The sequence below is a fragment of the Staurois parvus genome, unplaced genomic scaffold, assembly GCF_062004578.1.
Source record: "Staurois parvus isolate SC_StPar_1 unplaced genomic scaffold, SC_StPar_1.0 ptg001134l, whole genome shotgun sequence".
Taxonomy (NCBI): Eukaryota; Metazoa; Chordata; class Amphibia; order Anura; family Ranidae; genus Staurois; species Staurois parvus.
The window spans coordinates 3416532-3435231 of record NW_028318930.1 but is presented as its reverse complement, the minus strand read 5'-3'; the positions used below and the strand labels follow the sequence as shown (position 1 = coordinate 3435231).

The following is an 18700-nucleotide window of genomic DNA, read 5'->3' as shown; positions in this document are numbered from 1 at the left end:
TGAATGGTCTAGGGCAGTGGTCGGCAAGCCGCGGCTCGCAAGCCACATGCGGCTCTTTACCCACTCTAATGCGGCTCTTCTGTGTGCCGGGCGCCTGCTCCCCTCCCTCCTCTCGGTCGGCCGCTCCCCTCCCTCCTCTCGGTCGGCCGCTCCCCTGCCTCCTCTCGGTTGGCAGCCCCAAAAGTCCGCGCGGACCTTTTAATCCGGCCCGCGGATGTGGCTGTCAGGATGTGTGTAGGCGGGGCAGCGTGCCGAACGTGAGGGGAGGGGAGCTAGGCTCCTCTCACAGTCCGCCCTGAAGACCCGAACGGCGCGGGAAGACAGCGAGAGGAACGCAAAAGGTAAGTGAATTGACACGGGGGACTTGGCTTACTAGAAGGGGGGGGGGGAATAGTACTGTGGGGGATGAAATACTATATGAGGGGATGAAATACTATATGAGGGATGAAATACTATATGAGGGATGAAATACTATATGAGGGATGAAATACTATATGAGGGATGAATTACTATATGGGGGGATGAAATACTATATGAGGGATGAAATACTATGGGGGATGAATTACTATATGGGGGATGAAATACTATATGGGGGGATGAAATACTATATGAGGGATGAAATACTATATCGGGGGATGAAATACTATATGAGGGATGAAATACTATATGGGGGGATGAAATACTATATGAGGGATGAAATACTATATCGGGGGGATGAAATACTATATGAGGGATGAAATACTATATGAGGGATGAAATACTATATGAGGGATGAATTACTATATGAGGGATGAAATACTATATGAGGGATGAATTACTATATGGGGGGATGAAATACTATATGAGGGATGAATTACTATATGGGGGGATGAAATACTATATGAGGGATGAAATACTATATGAGGGATGAATTACTATATGAGGGATGAAATACTATGGGGGATGAATTACTATATGAGGGATGAATTACTATATGAGGGATGAATTACTATATGGGGGGATGAAATACTATATGAGGGATGAAATACTATATGAGGGATGAATTACTATATGAGGGATGAAATACTATGGGGGATGAATTACTATATGAGGGATGAATTACTATATGAGGGATGAATTACTATATGGGGGATGAATTACTATATGGGGGGATGAAATACTATATGAGGGATGAAATACTATATGGGGGGATGAAATACTATATGGGGGGATGAAATACTATATGAGGGATGAAATACTATATGGGGGGATGAAATACTATATGAGGGATGAAATACTATATGGGGGATGAAATACTATATGAGGGATGAAATACTATATGAGGGATGAATTACTATATGAGGGATGAATTTCTATATGAGGGATGAAATACTATATGAGGGATGAATTACTATATGGGGGGATGAAATACTATATGGGGGGATGAAATACTATATGAGGGATGAAATACTATATGAGGGATGAAATACTATATGAGGGATGAATTACTATATGGGGGGATGAAATACTATATGAGGGATGAAATACTATATGGGGGGATGAAATACTATATGAGGGATGAAATACTATATGAGGGATGAATTACTATATGAGGGATGAATTACTATATGAGGGATGAAATACTATATGAGGGATGAATTACTATATGGGGGGATGAAATACTATATGGGGGGATGAAATACTATATGAGGGATGAAATACTATATGGGGGGATGAAATACTATATGAGGGATGAAATACTATATGGGGGGATGAAATACTATATGAGGGATGAAATACTATATGAGGGATGAATTACTATATGAGGGATGAAATACTATATGGGGGGATGAAATACTATATGGGGGGATGAAATACTATATGAGGGATGAAATACTATATGGGGGATGAAATACTATATGGGGGATGAAATACTATACGGGGGATGAAATACTATACGAGGGATGAAATACTATACGGGGGATGAATTGCTATGGGGGATGAATTACTATATGGGGGATGAATTACTATGGGGGATGAATTACTATATGGGGGATGAATTACTATATGGGGGATGAATTACTATATGGAGGATGAATTACTATATGGGGGATGAATTACTATGGGGGATGAATTACTATGGGGGATGAATTACGATGGGGGATGAATTACTATATGGGGGATGAATTACTATGGGGGATGAATTACTATATGGGGGATGAATTACTATGGGGGATGAATTACTATATGCGAGATGTATTTCCAGTTTTAAAAATGTGGCTCTCAAAATAAATTTCAATCATGGTTTTGGCGAGATTTGGCTCAGTTGAAAAAAAAGGTTGCCCACCACTGGTCTAGGGTCATCAGTGGTGTACCCCAAGGTTCAATGTCGGGACCCTTACTTTTTAATATTTTTATAAACAATATAGGGTCTGAGATTAACAATCCAATTTCAGTCTTTGCAGATGACACCAAGCTGTGGAGTGGAATAACATCCTTACAGGATGTCTTCAACTTACAAGCCGACCTCAATGCACTGTTTAATTGGGCAACTATGTGGCAAATGAGGTTTAATGTTGAAATGTAAGGTTATGCACTTGGGGGTTAAGAATATGCATTCATCATACATACTAGGGGGAGTGCAACTGGGGGAATCAATGGTGGAGAAGGATCTGGGGGTTCTGGTAGATCACAAGCTTAATAATGGCATGCAATGCCAAGCTGCGGTTTCTAAAGCGAGAAAAATCCTCTCTTGTATTAAAAGAGGTATAGACTCCAGAGAAATATCATATTACCCCTGTACAAATCATTAGTAATACCTCATCTGGAATATGCAGTTCAGTTTTGGGCACCAATTCACAAAAAGAACATTGGGGAACTGGAGAAAGTGCAGAGAAGGGCAACCAAACTGATAAGAGGCATGGAGAAGCTCAGCTATGAGGAAAGATTAGAGGAACTGAATTTATTCTCTCTTAAGTAGAGGAGATTAAGGGGGGATATGATCAACATGTATAAATACATCAGGGGTTCATATAGTGAACTCGGTGTAGAGCTATTCACCCTGAGGTCAACACAGAGGACAAGGGGGCACTCTTTACGTCTGGAGGTCTGAAGAAATTTAATCTCCAAACACGGAAAGGTTTCTTCACAGTGAGAGCTGTGAAAATGTGGAATAGACTCCCTCAAGAGTTGGTTCTGGCCAGCTCTGTGGATTGCTTTAAAAAAGGACTGGATTATTTCTTAGATACACAGAATATAACTGGATACTAACATTTATACGTAAAGTTGATCCAGGGAATATCCGGTTGCCTCTCGGGGGATCAGGAAGGAATTTTTTTTCCCAGCAGGAGCAAATTGGATCATGCTTTGCTGGGTTTTTTTGCCTTCCTCTGGATCAACTGTGGGTATAGGATTATAACTTTTTTTTTTCTATGGTTGAACTGGATGGACTTTTGTCTTTTTTCAGCCTAACTATGTACAGATGCTTTGCACCTCAACATCCACATTGCAGAGAAAGGGTGAAATAAATTTACTCTGTGCACTTTCATAAGCAGACCCCATAATGTTATGCAATTAATAGCTACAGCTAAGCTTTAGAGTGCGGGCAGTTGTCAGTTTTGGCTGCAGTGAGCCACAGTGAAGGGGCGGTGTGTTGTGTTTCTGCACATTACACAGTTCCTTTTTGTTTTTTTCAACTTTATTTGAAGTGAGCAAAGTGACACTTCATTCATGTCATAACAACAGCTTGGCACAATGCACCACCTTGCTGTGCTACCGCATGCAGTGCCTTCCTATGAGCTGCAATAAAATGCAGCATGTCTACATTTCATTGCAGCTCACTGCATTGCATCTCCGGGCTGTATTGTTGTGCAGACAAGGCACATAGAATGCAATTGTTTCTATGTGTCCCTGCAGTGACTGGCATTCTTCCAGGGCAGAAAAACACCAGTCACTGCACTGCATGGGAAGGGGTATTTACTCAGAATCGCTGACAAAATATTCATAGCTACAAAGATTTTTTACAGAATTTTCAGACGCAATGCAACTAGATAATATCTGACAATGTGAAGGACTGTGGTGCATTACCACTTTCATGAAACATTCAATGAAGTTGTTCCTATGGAAGGAAAACACTCCATTTTTGGTTAGATCATCTTTACAGTAAAATTTGCAGTGCAATGAAAGGGCCCCAATAGTTAACAAATGACACCGCAGGGCAGAGAAATTACACTTCCTTAGAATTACATACCTTTAAGGCAACTGCTGCTTCTGCAAAGCTTGGCCAAGAATTAGTATTCTGCTTGATTGGCACAATCCTGCATAAAAGCTAGGATGGATGGTGTCCCCATCATCACAGGAAGCAGCATGGAGCTGCTGTATTCCAGCTTATATGCAGGACGGCATAGATCACATAATTGGTCTGGACTGACATCCTAAAAGTGACAACAATGGACCATGACTGCATAAAGTGAGTCCGCATTGCAACTTTCAGTCTTCACTAGAAGTGCATGTCCCAGGGTGACAACACAGAGCACTACTATGAGACAGTTGTCACCTGATAACAGGAAGTGCCTGAACAAGCACATTCAAGGCAGGATCACCAGATAGCTATACTCTGGGTAGAAATGTTATTGAAAATGTGTAACAGTGTCTGTCCTTCTAATGATTTTGTTCTTGATTGTATGCATGAAAGTTCAGGCTGAGAGAAATCCATACTTTACCCAATGTAAAACCCCCTAAAATAAGTTTACAAAAAACTGTGACCACTATGTCCTTTATCCCACCAGCCTTATAACTTCCTTACTTTGCAACCAGGGGTGGACTGACAACTCATGGGGCCCCCGGGCAATAGGGGATCATGGGGCCCCTGTGTCCTTGCCCAAACTCAAAAAAGCCTATGAAAAAGGTACCAGAGGCATCTCATGGGGCCCCCTACTGACCCCGGGCCCTTGGGCAGTGCCCAAGTTTCCAAATGGTCAGTCCTCCCCTGTTTGCAACCCAGCTTGCTGTAGTGGGCAGACCTTGGAATCTCAGACTCCCAGTCTGAACCACCTACTTTGTCCAACAACTTTAAATAAGCCTTCTAGTGTTATAAGCAGCTAAATATGATTTAAAAATGTTATATATTTTTTCATAAGACTTGGTAAAAATACAGAAAATTTCCAGAGATGCACAGTGCTATAAAAAGTGTGGGTTATGCTAGCAGTGTGACCTGGGGGTAAGGTAGTTCTCTCTGACGTGTGAACAGTGGCACTAGGTCTGATCAGTAACATTCCTATGTTATAAATTGTATGCCTTGTACATTCCCATGAACTGACGACTGTTGTTAAATTTACATCTTACTGACGTGAAATTGCTACCAAACAAGTTAAAAATGTAAGTCAGTCCTGGCCAATTAGAACAGCCCTGGAGTTTTTGCATCATATTACTGTTTGCAATCGCTGATTATTTGGCCTACTTTGTCATTTGCTCCCACCCCTCATCTATAAAGCCAGCTGTAAGTGAAGATTTCTGCATTTTTGGGTTTTGGTCTGATAAGGTATTCATCTCATATTCAGGAGCACACCCGATACTTGCACAAATGAAGATATACTTTATCATTGCGTTGGCTGTTCTTATGGAGTATGCAGGTAAGTTGCTGCAAATTACAATTAATAAGTCAATACTAAACAATTCCTACACTAGTACTGTATTTATGAATATTACAGCTTGACTTTCCGTATCTGTACAGATAATTTAGTTTCAGTATATCCCTCACCCATACAGAATCATTTTAATATTTAATATAAACTTGTGTATCTCCAGCTTTGCTGAAACTGTGCAGAATGTATTGAATTTCACCCTATTAAAGCACCACTACAGCTATAGAATCTAGAACTAATTGGCACTCTTTTGTTCCCATGATCCAATTCAGTAGTTACAGCAGTGGGTCTCTTCTTTATGTAAATTGGGTGCAAGAGGTGGATGCAATGGGCACACTAGGCCTGTGCTATAGGTGGCAAAGTAAAGAGGGGCCTTTCCCTGTATAATTATCAAGCAGAATGTTTCCATTATCAGAGGAAAATGCAGTCCTCTACCTAAAGGTAATTTTACATGGATTTATACTATTACACATTGTCACAATATTCTAAGACAGGGATCAGTCATTTGCTAAAAAATATTGTGTGTAAAAGAGGTGATATTAGCAGAGGGATGTTGCTTTGGACACGTAAGGTTGTGTGCCTACAGACTGTAATGTAATGGTTATGTAGTGATGCAAATGACCAGCGATACTCTCACTCATTATTTGTATTGCCAACATTTCCTCAGTTCCTTTATGTTTGAATTCCAGCCGATGGGTTGTTTTACTAAAAGAGCACCTGGCAAAGTAAATGTTCCCTTATCATAGCGAATAAATGGAAACTGCATTCACCCCAACCATCCTACTCTGTGTAAGGAAAACCTGGTATTTTCCTTCCTTTACACATGATTGGGTATTCAGTTTGCTTTATTTACTAAGCTACATGAACATCACTTCTCTAAGTAGACATTCTCTATAAATGACCACAAAAGAACTGTTTTTGGAATAAGGTGGGGGGGTTAGTCCTCCAGTGGGCAAGCACTAGTCTGCATCTTTCAGGTTTATTAAGGTTTTCTTCTAATTCTGTTAACTTTTACCTTTATAAGAATAAGACCAGCACTGAAACCTTTTGGCAATTTGGGCTCTATTATTTAACTCATGAAGAAATGCTTAAAGTGGAAGTTCAGTCAAAAGCTAACTATACCTAAATCTACTCCTACCCCTATTGTAAGCCTATTCTATCCAAAGGAAAGATGAGTATTTATTTATTACAGGTACTTATCTAGTTGCCGACCGCAGATAGCTGAATGATGGCTGCACTGCGGCCGGCTAGTTTTAAGAGGCTGTCATATGATGTCCTCCCAGAACGCGCTCTCCTGCAAGCCCCCAGGGGCGTGCACCCAGCGATCTCCATGATCGCTGTGTCCTACGAACACAGCTGATCATGTGATGTGGTAAAAGGCCAATCACAGCGGCCTTTTACCACGTGATCAGCTGTGTCCAATGACACGCCGATCCCCGAGCGTGAGGAAAGTACTGCCGAGAACCAGCAGTTGTCAGAGTAGGGATTGGCACCGATAATCAGGGCACTGATGATCAGTGCCCTGATGATCGGAGCCCAGCAGTGTCACCCACCAGTTCCGCCCACCTGTGCCCAGCAGTGCCACCCACCTGTGCCCAGCAGTGCTGTCCACCTGTGCTCAGCAGTGCCACCCACTTGTGTCCAGCAGTGTCACCCACCTGTGCCCATCAGTGCCCACCAGTGCCACCCACAAGTGCCCATCAGTGCAGCCCAGCAGTGCCGTCAGTCAGTGCTGCCCAGCAGTGTCGCCAGTCAGTGCCCAGGAGTTGCGCCAGTCAGTGCTGCCTATCAGTGCCGACTATCAGTACCCATCATCAGTGCCAGCTCATCAGTGCCAGCTCATCAGTGCCGCCTATCAGTGCCGCCTATCAGTCCCACCTGTCTGTACCACCTCATTAGTACATAATACATAATACATTATTTATGTTCACTTGGTGACTATTGTTCATGTTGTATCTATATTGCACTTAGTTTGGTCTGGGTTCAGGCCTTTACAGTTTTATGTATTATTTATGTTCACTTGCTGATTATTACTCACGTTGTCTTTGCCACAGTTCATATTGCACCTAATTAGGTCTGGATTCAAGCCTTTATACTTATCACCTTTGTTTTGGGGTTATTTTTTCTGTCTCCCCACTCTTCGAATTATTGTGTCCTTAGTACTATTAATATTAGCGCAACACCATTTTATTTTTGTTTCCTTATGCTAGTCGTGTCTAGGTCTAGGTGTTTGCAGCTTTTTTCAATAGTCCTATCTATACCTATAGCAGCACAGAAAGTTTTTTTCTATTATTTCAATCAGTGGATGGCCCTTTTAGCCACCTCCTGCCTAACATCCATCGATTGAAAAATTGAAGGAGCTGGGCAGAGAATTGACAGTGGAACAGCAACTGCATCCACCCAGATGCAGCTGCTGCCCAGATATTTTGACAGCTGGTGAAACTGGCTGTCAAATTACTAGAACGACAGCAGCAGCTTCATTCATGTGTGGATGGAGAGATCTGTTAGACGTTTTTTGTTCAGCCTGCAGGTCGGCTTTAGAGTATGGAAGAAAGTTTGGGAGATATTTTGTTCACACAAAAGGCCTGAAAGGCAGATTGTACACAGATCACATTCCAATTTTAAATAAACTGTGATTGACTATAGTTTTGACATAAATACAAGATAACATGAAAAAATACAATGCCAGTTGTTTCTTTATGTTATTTGCATATACAGCCACAAATATACAAAGTGTGTGTGTATGTCAGTGTATATATGTACTTATATATGTATAGTTTATTGTATACATCACTTTACAATACAGCCTTTGACTCTTCCTTCTTTTTTTCCCTTTTCTAGGTGCTCAGTGCATAGATCTTGCAGACCGTAAGTGTACTACATGTTTTACAAAGACAGGAAAACTGCATGATAAGCCTTAACATTAAATGAATCAATATTACATACAGTATTACACAGATTTATAGATGATGAAATCTGACTGCTGTTCATAGCCAGACTGTGAAGAATCAGCATCATCACTTATTCATCAACTCAGTCACTTAAGGGTTAAAGTACAAATACTCAACACAAACACAATAATATTTCTGCTGAAAAAGCACCCCTCCTCCACTCTGGAGATCACTAGATTGCTACACCTTCTCTCCAGATGTCTCAAATATACATATGAAAAAAACAGCATTTTCACATCAGCATTCATTGTTTATCACAATTCCAATTTCAGTTCCAACGATTAGTGATCCCGAAGGTCTAAGGCCTGGCTCACACCTATACTTTATTTTGTGCTTTTTGCAGGAACACACTACAGTCCATTTAACATGGTTTCCTATGGGACACGTTCACATTTATGCGTTTTTCAGCTATTGCGTTTTTGGACAGGGTCAAGTTCAATAAACTTCAATGGAGACACTGCAGAAAAGTATGTAGTGCATTTTTTATGTGTTTTGTGTTCTTTAATCTGCCCTACAACAAATTGTCAAAAAAAAGCATAACGAATGAAAAACGCATCAAAATGCTTGTGCAACAACGCAAAACACACCGCAAAAAAAGTACTGTGGAAACGGATCAAATACAAACTGCATAGTTGTGAACCAGGCCTTACACAACCAAATCAAGCAGTGTCACAACCCAGAAAAGGAACAACCATAAATCAATGCTAAAGCCTAAGTCACCGGTCACACCGCTACGATTTAAGCACTTACCCCCCTTAATGACCAGGCCTCTTTTTGCTACTCGGCGCTGCACTAATTCAACTGATAATTGCGCGGTCATGCAATGCTGTACCCTAACGAAATTTATGGCCTTTTTTTCACACAAATAGAGCTTTCTTTTGGTGGTATTTGATCACCTGTGCGCTTTTTATTTTTCACGCAATAAACAAAAAAAGACCGAATATTTTGAAGACAAACGATCCTTTTTACTCTTGGCTATAAAAAATATATAGTAAACTTAAAGTTAGTTATAAATTTAGACCAAAATGTATTCTGCTCCATGTTTTTGTTAAAAAAAATCCCAATAAGTGTATATTGATTGCTTTGTGTGAAAGTTATAGCGTCTACAAACTATGGTATAGATACTGCAATTTATGCCATTTTTTTGCTATACAGCGCTGCACTAGTTTAACTGACAATTGCGCGGTCATGTAATACGGTACATAAATTAAATTCATGTCCTTTTTTTTACACAAATAGAGCTTTCAAAAATATTATGAGAATTTTTTTTTTTTTTTTTTTTTTTTAAAAATTCTAATTTCTGTCATAAAAAATATCCAAAAAAACTAACATTTTGTCATAAATTTGAGCCAAAATGTATTCTGCTACATGTTTTTGGTTAAAAAATCCCAATAAGTGTATATTGATTGCTTTGTGTGTACGTTATAGCATCTACAAACTATGGTATAGATAATGGAATTTACACAGCTTTTACTTTCTGACTGCTCATCACATTTCTTGAGGTGCTAAAATACCAGGATAGTACAAACACCCCCAAATAACCCCTTTTCGGAAAGTAGACACCCTAAGCTATCTACTGAGAGGCATATTGAGTCCATGGAAGATTTATTTTTTTCCACAAGTTTCTGGAAAGTGCCAAAAAACTTTTTTTTTTTTTTACACAAAGTTGTCATTTAAATGATATATTTCTCGCACAAGCCATGGACATATGTGGAAATACACCCTAAAATACATTCTGTTACTTCTACCGAGTATGTGGATACCACATGTGTGAGACTTTTTGGGTGCCTAGCCACATACAGGAGCCTGAAATCCAATGACCACTTTGAAAGCCTGAAGGTGTGTAACTTCCTCATTTCACTTCCTCACTACCTATCACAGTTTCGAAGGCCCTGAAATGCCAGGATAGCACCAAACCCCCCCAAATGACCCCTTTTTGGAAAGTAGACACCCCAAGGAATTTAAAAAAGGCATGGTGAGTATTTTTCAGATCTCATTTTTTCTCACAAGGTTTTGAAATATAAAAAACGAAAAGAAAAAATATGTTTTTGGTTTTTTTCTTCATTTTCCAAAAACTGCAAAATACTCACCGTGCTTCTTATTAAATTCCTTGGGGTGTCTACTTTCCAAAAAGTGGTCATTTGGGGGAGGTTGCTGCTATCCTGGCATTTCAGGGCTTCCGAAACTGTGATAGGTAGTCAGGAAGTGTAATGAGGAAATACAGCCCTTTAAAAGCCTGAAGGTGCTTATTGGATTTTGGGGTCCTGTACTTGGCTAGACTGCCAAAACGTCTCTCACATGTGGTACCCCCATACTCAGGAAAAGTAGCAGAATGTATTTTGGGGAGTAATTCCACATATACCCATGGCATGTGTGAGCAATAAATCATTTAAGTGACAATATTGTGTAAAAAAAAATAAACATTTTTTGTTTGTGATTTTCCATAAACTTGTGGTAAAAAAATAAATTCTTCTATTGATTCAACATGCCTCTCAGCAAATAGTTTGGGGTGTCTACTTTCCAAAAAGGGGTCGTTTTGGGGGGTGGGAGCATTTTATGCCCCGCATTAGAAGTTTATGCCACACATCATTCACTCTTCTAACCACCCGAAGACCAAGCCTTTTCTTACACTTTTTGTTCACATGAAAAAAAAAAAAATCAGTATTTTTTGCTAGGAAATTAATTTAAACCCCAAACATTATATATATTTTTAAAGCAAACACCCTAGTGAATAAAATGGTGGGTGCTGCAATTTTTTATGTCACATAGTACTCACGCAGCGATTTTTCGAACGCAATTTTGCAATAATGCACAAAAACACAATATACTGGCCAATTATTTGGTAAAATATAAAAGATGATGGTATGTCGACTAAATAGATACCAAACATGACATGCTATAAACTGTGCATGCCCCGTGCAATGGTGACAAACTGCATACGTTTTTAATATCCATAGGCAACGTTTTAAAAGCCTTTACAAGCTACCATTTTAGATTTACAGAGGAAGTCTAGCATAAGAAATACTGCCCTTGATCTGACGTACGTGGCGATACCTCCCATGCATGGTGCAACTGCTGTTTCCATACTGGCACAATGTCAAGGCTCACTAAAGCAGGTGTGCGCGTGCAGGGAGGGGTGAGGGTACTTTTTTTTTTTCTAATTATTTTGATTTTTTAAATTATTTTTACATTGTCCCTTTAATTATTTTTTTTGATCACTTTTATTGCTATCACAAGGAATGCAAATATCCACTATAACTTCAATGGGCTTTGTCATACAATCTTTTTTCAAAAATCTGGGTTCTATCAGACTCTAGATATCTCCTCTGCCCTTATATTATCTAATCAAACCAAGATCGGTGTGATCAGATGCTTTCCCAATTTACAAATGGCGCTGTTTATATCCTGATGAAATGCTCGTAGCTTCTGATTTCTTAGGCTATAGAGATGATTGGCACCATTCTGGTCTCCAATCAGCTCTATGGTCAGCTGGCAGAAACACCGGCTGCATTCTCAGGTTCCTCCAATGGCACGGGACTGCCCAAGAAGGCAGTGGAAGGCAATGGGGGAGAGGGGGCATTGTCTCCCGCTGCTTGTAAAAGCAATCCTGCAGCTAATTAGCCACGAGGATTGATTTACATGAAAGCCGATCGCCAGCTGAAAAAAATGATACCAGGATATAACCATTAAAAGTCCAGTGATGTACCAGTATGTCACTGGTCCTTGTTGGGTATATATCTTGTTGGGTATATTGTATGGGTATATATGGGAGAAGAAATCTCTGCCAAAAAAAAAAAAAAAATGTGTGGTATGCCCACCATTAGAATATACCACCCTGTATCCACCCACTTCTAATGGTGGGTGCACATTAGGCCACGTGCACCAGTTCCAATATTGTACAAATGTCTAAATAGTGGCACACTTGAATAAAAATTGTCCATTGTCATATAAGTGGTACCCTATATAGAAAAAGGATGACACCAAGTCCCCAAGTATCTTGCCACTACTCCCCATGTAGTCTGGGCATCCGGGGGGCTCCACGTGGTTATCTTTTCCCTCGTACATCTGAAACTTATAAGTATAGCCTGTTGTCCTCTCACAGGTCTTCTACATGTTGACCCCATATCTGGCACACTTGCTGGGGAGAAATTGTTTGAATGCAAGGCGGCCAGAAAAATTAATGAGGGACTCATCAATGCAGATTTTTTGCTGTGGAGTATAGACATCTGCACATTTTTGGTTAAGGTGATTTACGAGGGGCTGAATTTTGTGCAGTCAAATTCAGGGTCACCTCAAGGACAACAGAGTGTATTGTTGTTGAAATGCATAAAACACATTATACTTTCATATCTATGCCTGGCTATGGCAGCAGAGAACTCGGGCACTTGATGAATCGGGTCTGTGGACCAATACAACCGGAATTCATTTTTTTTTAGTAATGCCCATGTTGAGGGTTAGGCCCCCAAAAAATATAAATTCAAAAACTGTAATGGGTTTCCATGCGAATGGTCTGGCAAGGTTTGAATTTTGGTTGGTGGCGATACATTGTTGTGCATATAAAATGCTTTGATCCACAATCAATGCATACAGATCTTCCATGAAAAACAGCTCCAAAAAATCAAGGGGAGTAGTTAAATTTGCTATTTCCACCTGAATTCCGGGTTGGGCAGTGAATGGGGGAAGTACTGGTGCTGCAGAATTTGTGGGCTGCCAATTGGGATTTGCAATCACATCTGGAAGGATATTAGGGGCTCTACGGGCCTGTGTGCGAATTCTTGGTGGTTGCGGGAGAATACTTGTGCTCGCCACTGCACCAGCTTGTACTACACTTATGGGACTCGCCACATCACCACGTCATACTGCAGTGCTGGTATTATTATTATACAGGATTTATATAGCGCCAACAGTTTGCTCAGCACTGTACAATATAACGGGAGACAATACAGCAACAATACATTTCAATACAAAAGGGTTAGGAGGGCCCTACCCCTTGAAGCTTACAATATAAGAGGTATGTGAAAGTCCAGGATGTACTAGGCCGCTGGTGCTCACCAGTTCACCAAAATGTAGCACGGCACTAGTACTGGCACTCTACTGCATATGAGAGTTATCAAAATTTACCGGCAAGTGCTAACAGAGATCAGGCCTGATTCTGCAAATACTGCAGTTTTGTGTGCAATGTATCAAGTGACAGTGACCTACTGACACTGCACTTGCTGGGGGAGAAGGGGGGGTAAGCATAGGGGCTAAACGCAGGCGCTGGCAGGTGATCCCGCTAACGCTGCATTTTTGGGGACGCTATACTAATGTAAACGCTGCTTTAGTGCTGATCTGATCAAAGATATTGATCTGTTCAGACACTATACAAGCAATGGAGATTTATTGTGTATGAGCGTGTCGCTGGCAATCAAGGGGTTAAATGTGATGACTGGTGTACTGACGGGCAATCTGACGCTATCTGGGAGGGGCATGAAAACCACGGGAGCGCGAATCACGTATAAATATGTGATTTTGTGCACCCATGCCGCCGTGTAGTAGTATTTCTGCTATAGGGCGGTCAGGAAGCGGTTACAGAAGCGGTTTGTGTTACGGCACTGAGTTACTTTAACTGACAATTGCGCGGTCATGCAACTCTGCACCAAAATTAAATTAACATATTTTTTTCCCCACGAATTGGGCTTTCTTTTGGTGGTATTTGACCGCCTGTGCGTTTTTTATTCTTTGCGCTATAAAAAAAAAGACCTACAATTTTGAGAAAAAAAATATATATTTTGGACTTTTTGCTATAAAACATGTCCAGTAAACAGGGACGGACTGACCATTGGGGAACTCGGGCACCGCCCAAGGGCCCGGGGTCAGTAGGGGGCCCCATGAGATGTCCCTGGTACCTTTCATAGGCTTTTCTGGGTGTGGTTTGAGTGTGGGCAAGGACACAGGGGCCCCATGATCCCCTATTGCCCGGGGGCCCCATGAGTTGTTAGTCCGCCCTTGCCAGTAAATAAATGTAAAAATCAAATTTCGTCATAAATTTCAGCCAAAATGTATTCTGCAACATGGCTTTGCTAAAAAAAATCCCAATACGTGTAAATTAATTGGTTTACGTGAAAGTTATAGCGTTTACAAATGGAAGTATAGATACTGTTTTTTTTTTTTATACGAATAATAGTGGCGATCAGCGACTTATGGCGGCAATCAGCGACTTATGGCGGCAATCAGCGACTTATGGTGGGACTGCGGCGGACATTCTGACACTGGGGAGAACTGACTTGGGGTCACTGACATCCCCAGTAACACCAATATAGTGATCAGTGCAAAAAAAAAACACTGACACTGTACTAATGGCTCTGAGGAGGAACGGGTTAACCTTTGGAGAGAATCAAAGGGTTAACTGTGTGAGGGGAATGTTGTGCTAGGGGGCAGGGGTGTGTACATCTCTGTTACACACTGTCCCGGAAGGCTGTGATCAGCGATCCCGAAACAGTGAGCTGAAAGCTGACAGGGAGGAAAGCTCCATTGAAAACAATGCAGCTGTCCTCTCTGTCAGTGATTGCCGGCAATCGCTAGGCTCCAGCAGGTAATCATTGGCCGGGACCCGGTGATTGACACCCGCGGCCGCGACTGGTGCCGCGGGTAGGCCGGTCGCATGCCTCGCACGTGCCCCCTACCCCAGAGTGCAGGATGATGTATATATACGTGATCCTGCACACAGGGGCCGCCTTGTAGCAGTATATATAGTGCAGGCGGTCCCCTAGTGGTTAAAATCACGTGATTTGTGTGTAATTTCAGTGTGATTTCAGGTACGATTTCTGAAGACTTTATTGCTACTTGTGAAGATTTTCAACGATTTCTTGCAATTTGCAGTGTGATTTCCATTATATTCTATGTATGTGAAATCTCAACAAAACTGCAGAAAAAGTAATGTAAGAACTACTTTAGAAATCGTGCTGCAGCAAAATCGCACATGTTAAGACGTTGACATTCATAAGATGCAATTTTGGTGTGATTTCAATTCTCAAATCGCACCGTGTGACCGGGCACTTAAGTTAGCCCTACACTGATCAAAATTTGGCCTGTTCAGCAGAACTGGCCAAGTATTGATCAGTGTGTGGGTGTCTGTAATCAGCAAAATTCCAAGGGACATGTTGGAAATTGTTTTATTGATCAGCAGCTACAGCCAATCAGCTGCAGATCTGTGTATTCTGACAGTGGTGGGTGCTGCTGTCACAACACAATGTCCCAGCAGGGGGAATTGCTCCGTCCATCTATTTGTGTACATGGAGGAATATGTTTTGTTTTTTTTCATTCAGTCCATTAGCTGACTGGAAAAAAAAATGTAAGGCCAGCTTTTAAAACATTTGACACGTCTCCTTTGCATTACAAATATGTACACATAAATCTCTTTTGCTTCTTTTCGCCCAAAGGGATACAGTGTATAATTTCTTTAACATATGCACCAATCCTGCATGTCACAAGTACACTGTCTATAAGAGTACATTCAGACAGCGGAAGAGCAGTGGTCAGGGTCAGTCGCCAGCAAGAATCAGTATTTTTTCCAGTGGTTGTAAACACTGCCTGCACACACTGGATGCGAACAGCTGCAGCTGTCAGATTTTGGCTCTGTACAAATAAATGGCTGGTGCCTCTGCTGTTCACATGTTACCACTAATCTGAGGGGGCGGGAAGGGGTTAAAGCACAAATAGTAGTAGGACCAGTGGCCAGGGGCTTAAAGTGATGCTGTCAGAACACTATCCTGGGTAAAGAATTAGATGCCTGTAAAAAAATTGGCTCTGCCTTTCTGACAGCCCGATTTTTAAAGAAAGAATTAAAACTTCTGTCAGTTCATTTTAGGGGATAGGTTATGTATTACGTTGAGGGTGAGGGTCAGGTTAAGTGTGAATCCAAGTGTTAGGGATATTTGAAAGGGGATATCAGTGAAATGAAAGTATGTACACCCAAAAAAAAAATTGTCTATGTAAATAGTGCAATAAATTTAAAGAGGTTCTTCAGTCTGAAAAAATGCAAAGTGAGTAGCTTTGTCAGCAGCAAAGTGAGTAGCTGCTGACTTTTCATAAAAGGACACTTGCCTGTCCAGGGATCCAGCTCCATCCTCACCTGGGCTGGTTCTTCGATGGTCTTCGGGTCCTCAATGCCGGCTTGTTTGCTGTGGGAAGACAGCTGTAACTCCTTGCGACTTCACAGTCAGCTCCCCACTGTGCGTGTGCAGATTGTGCTGTCCTTTGTGAATGGTCCCACAGCCTCCTTGGATCTGTGATGTGTCCCAGGAGGTTGTGGGTGGTGGGGGATGTGAATTTTTGTTGGGATTGCCTGGGCAATTCTATCAGAAGTGGGAGAGGCACTTTACAAAACTTGGCACCACTCCCACAAAAACTCTGAAAGAGATAGGAGGACATAAAGTGGAATTTCCCTTTTTAGGTCATGTTCTGCTTTAACCCCTTGACACCGACGTAACAGAAATATGCAGCCTCACAGAACTGGGCTTTATTACCAAGTGTCAGGGCCGGAGCTGTGGAATGGGCAGGCAGGCCTATGGTAAGGTCACGCAGCGACTGACGACAGCCACCACCCACAGACCGGAATCCCTCAGGGCGCAGAGTCTAAGCCCCAGGCTGCCTTTCACCAGGGCCCCTGATGGTGGGGATGGACTTGACACAGCCTGAGACCAGGTCGCGACCCCCGAGTAACCCCTGCTGCGGTAACGGCTGCCGCCAATGGCGTATAGCTGGTGGGAGCCAGATGGGAAGACGTATATCGTGGTTGGACAGGCCGGGTCGATAACAGCGGAGCAGACAGTACAAGACGGTAGGGAAGAATACTCAGGTCACGGGCCGGGTTCAGCAACGGGAGGTCAGGTAATGGGATAAGGCAGAGAAATGTCTTGACAAAGCTGGTCGGTTTCCAGTAGAGCAACGAGAGCTGAACAAGAGCTTGCGGCAATGAAACATACAGGACACGAATGCAAAGAGCAGCTGCAGACAGCAGGCTTAAATGTGATCGGCCACATCCTCCTGGAGGAGGAGCCGCAGAGGCCTGAAAGCATAAAGGCTCCCACCTTGCTTTGCAGAAACCTAAGATGGATGCCAGCACATGAAGCAGCACAAGCTCTGAGGAAAGGTAGGACCTTGACACCATGGGGCAACATATTTGTGTACCTGTCTTTGTGCTGGGAGCGCATCGCACAGCGCGCTCCCAGCACAAAGAACTGGGCGTCACTGAGAGCACAATGATCAGTCACTATACAGACCATCCCCTTGCTTTTTTTTTTCCTCTATGAATGGAGGAGAGAGATACACTGTATCTTTCTAACTCCTGGCATAGAGGGGGAAAAAAATGTTTGAAAAAAAAAGATAAATAAATATTTAAAAATAAAAGAAAAAATAAAGAAAAAATACCTAGAAAAAGGTTTGATCTAGTTCAGTGCCAGGGTAAGTGTTTGGGTCAAGTTCAAGGTCAAAAGGTCAGGGTCAAAGGTCAGGATTTAAAAAAACATTTGGTATCAGTGTCAGTGTGTTTTAGGTAAAAAGAAAAACAAAATGTGCACTATTGTTTCTGGGCTGTACTAGGGGTACAAACAACAAATAACATACAGTGAAGGAAATAAGTATTTGATCCCCTACTGATTTTTAACCACTTGCCGCCCTGCCACTGTAGAAATATGGCGGCAGGGCGGCACTGGCAGGCAAAACCACGTTTTAAAACATGTGTTTTGTAAACAGATAGGGGGCGTGCGTGAGGCGCGCCGCCGCCCTATCTGTCCCGCCGATCACCGCCGCGGATGTCAGTTGCCGGGTCACAGCCGGTCCTTAGCGGCTGTTTCCCGGCGATTGGCGGTAAACAGTGACAGAGAGCATAGCTGCAGTAGCTGTGCTGTCTGTCACTTCCCTGTCAGCTCGAGGACGAGCTAATCGAGACAGAAGAGTTTCTCTCTCTCGATCAGCGGTGTCCCGTGCAGTACACACCCCCGCCCCCTTGTAAAACACTCCCCCTCACTCAGATAACCCTTCCCTGCAAAATAAATGTAACCCCTTCCTCCCCAGTGCCATTAGTACAGTGTCAGTGTTTTTTTTCGCCCCCATAAGTCACTGATCGCCGCCATAACTCGCTGATCA

At 42.1% G+C, this 18700-nt stretch overlaps 1 protein-coding gene across 1 annotated transcript in view; it reads left to right on the top strand.

Moving 5' to 3' along the window:
• Positions 1-5450: 5450 nt before the first annotated feature.
• The window catches only part of LOC149439323 (uromodulin-like), an 82339-nt gene continuing 69089 nt past the window's right edge, over positions 5451-18700 (top strand). The window contains exons 1-2 of the mRNA XM_089659207.1: positions 5451-5609; positions 8463-8489. Of these exons, the coding sequence (XP_089515333.1) occupies positions 5561-5609; positions 8463-8489 (76 nt within the window). The 5' untranslated portion in view covers positions 5451-5560. The remainder of the gene's footprint in view (positions 5610-8462; positions 8490-18700) is intronic.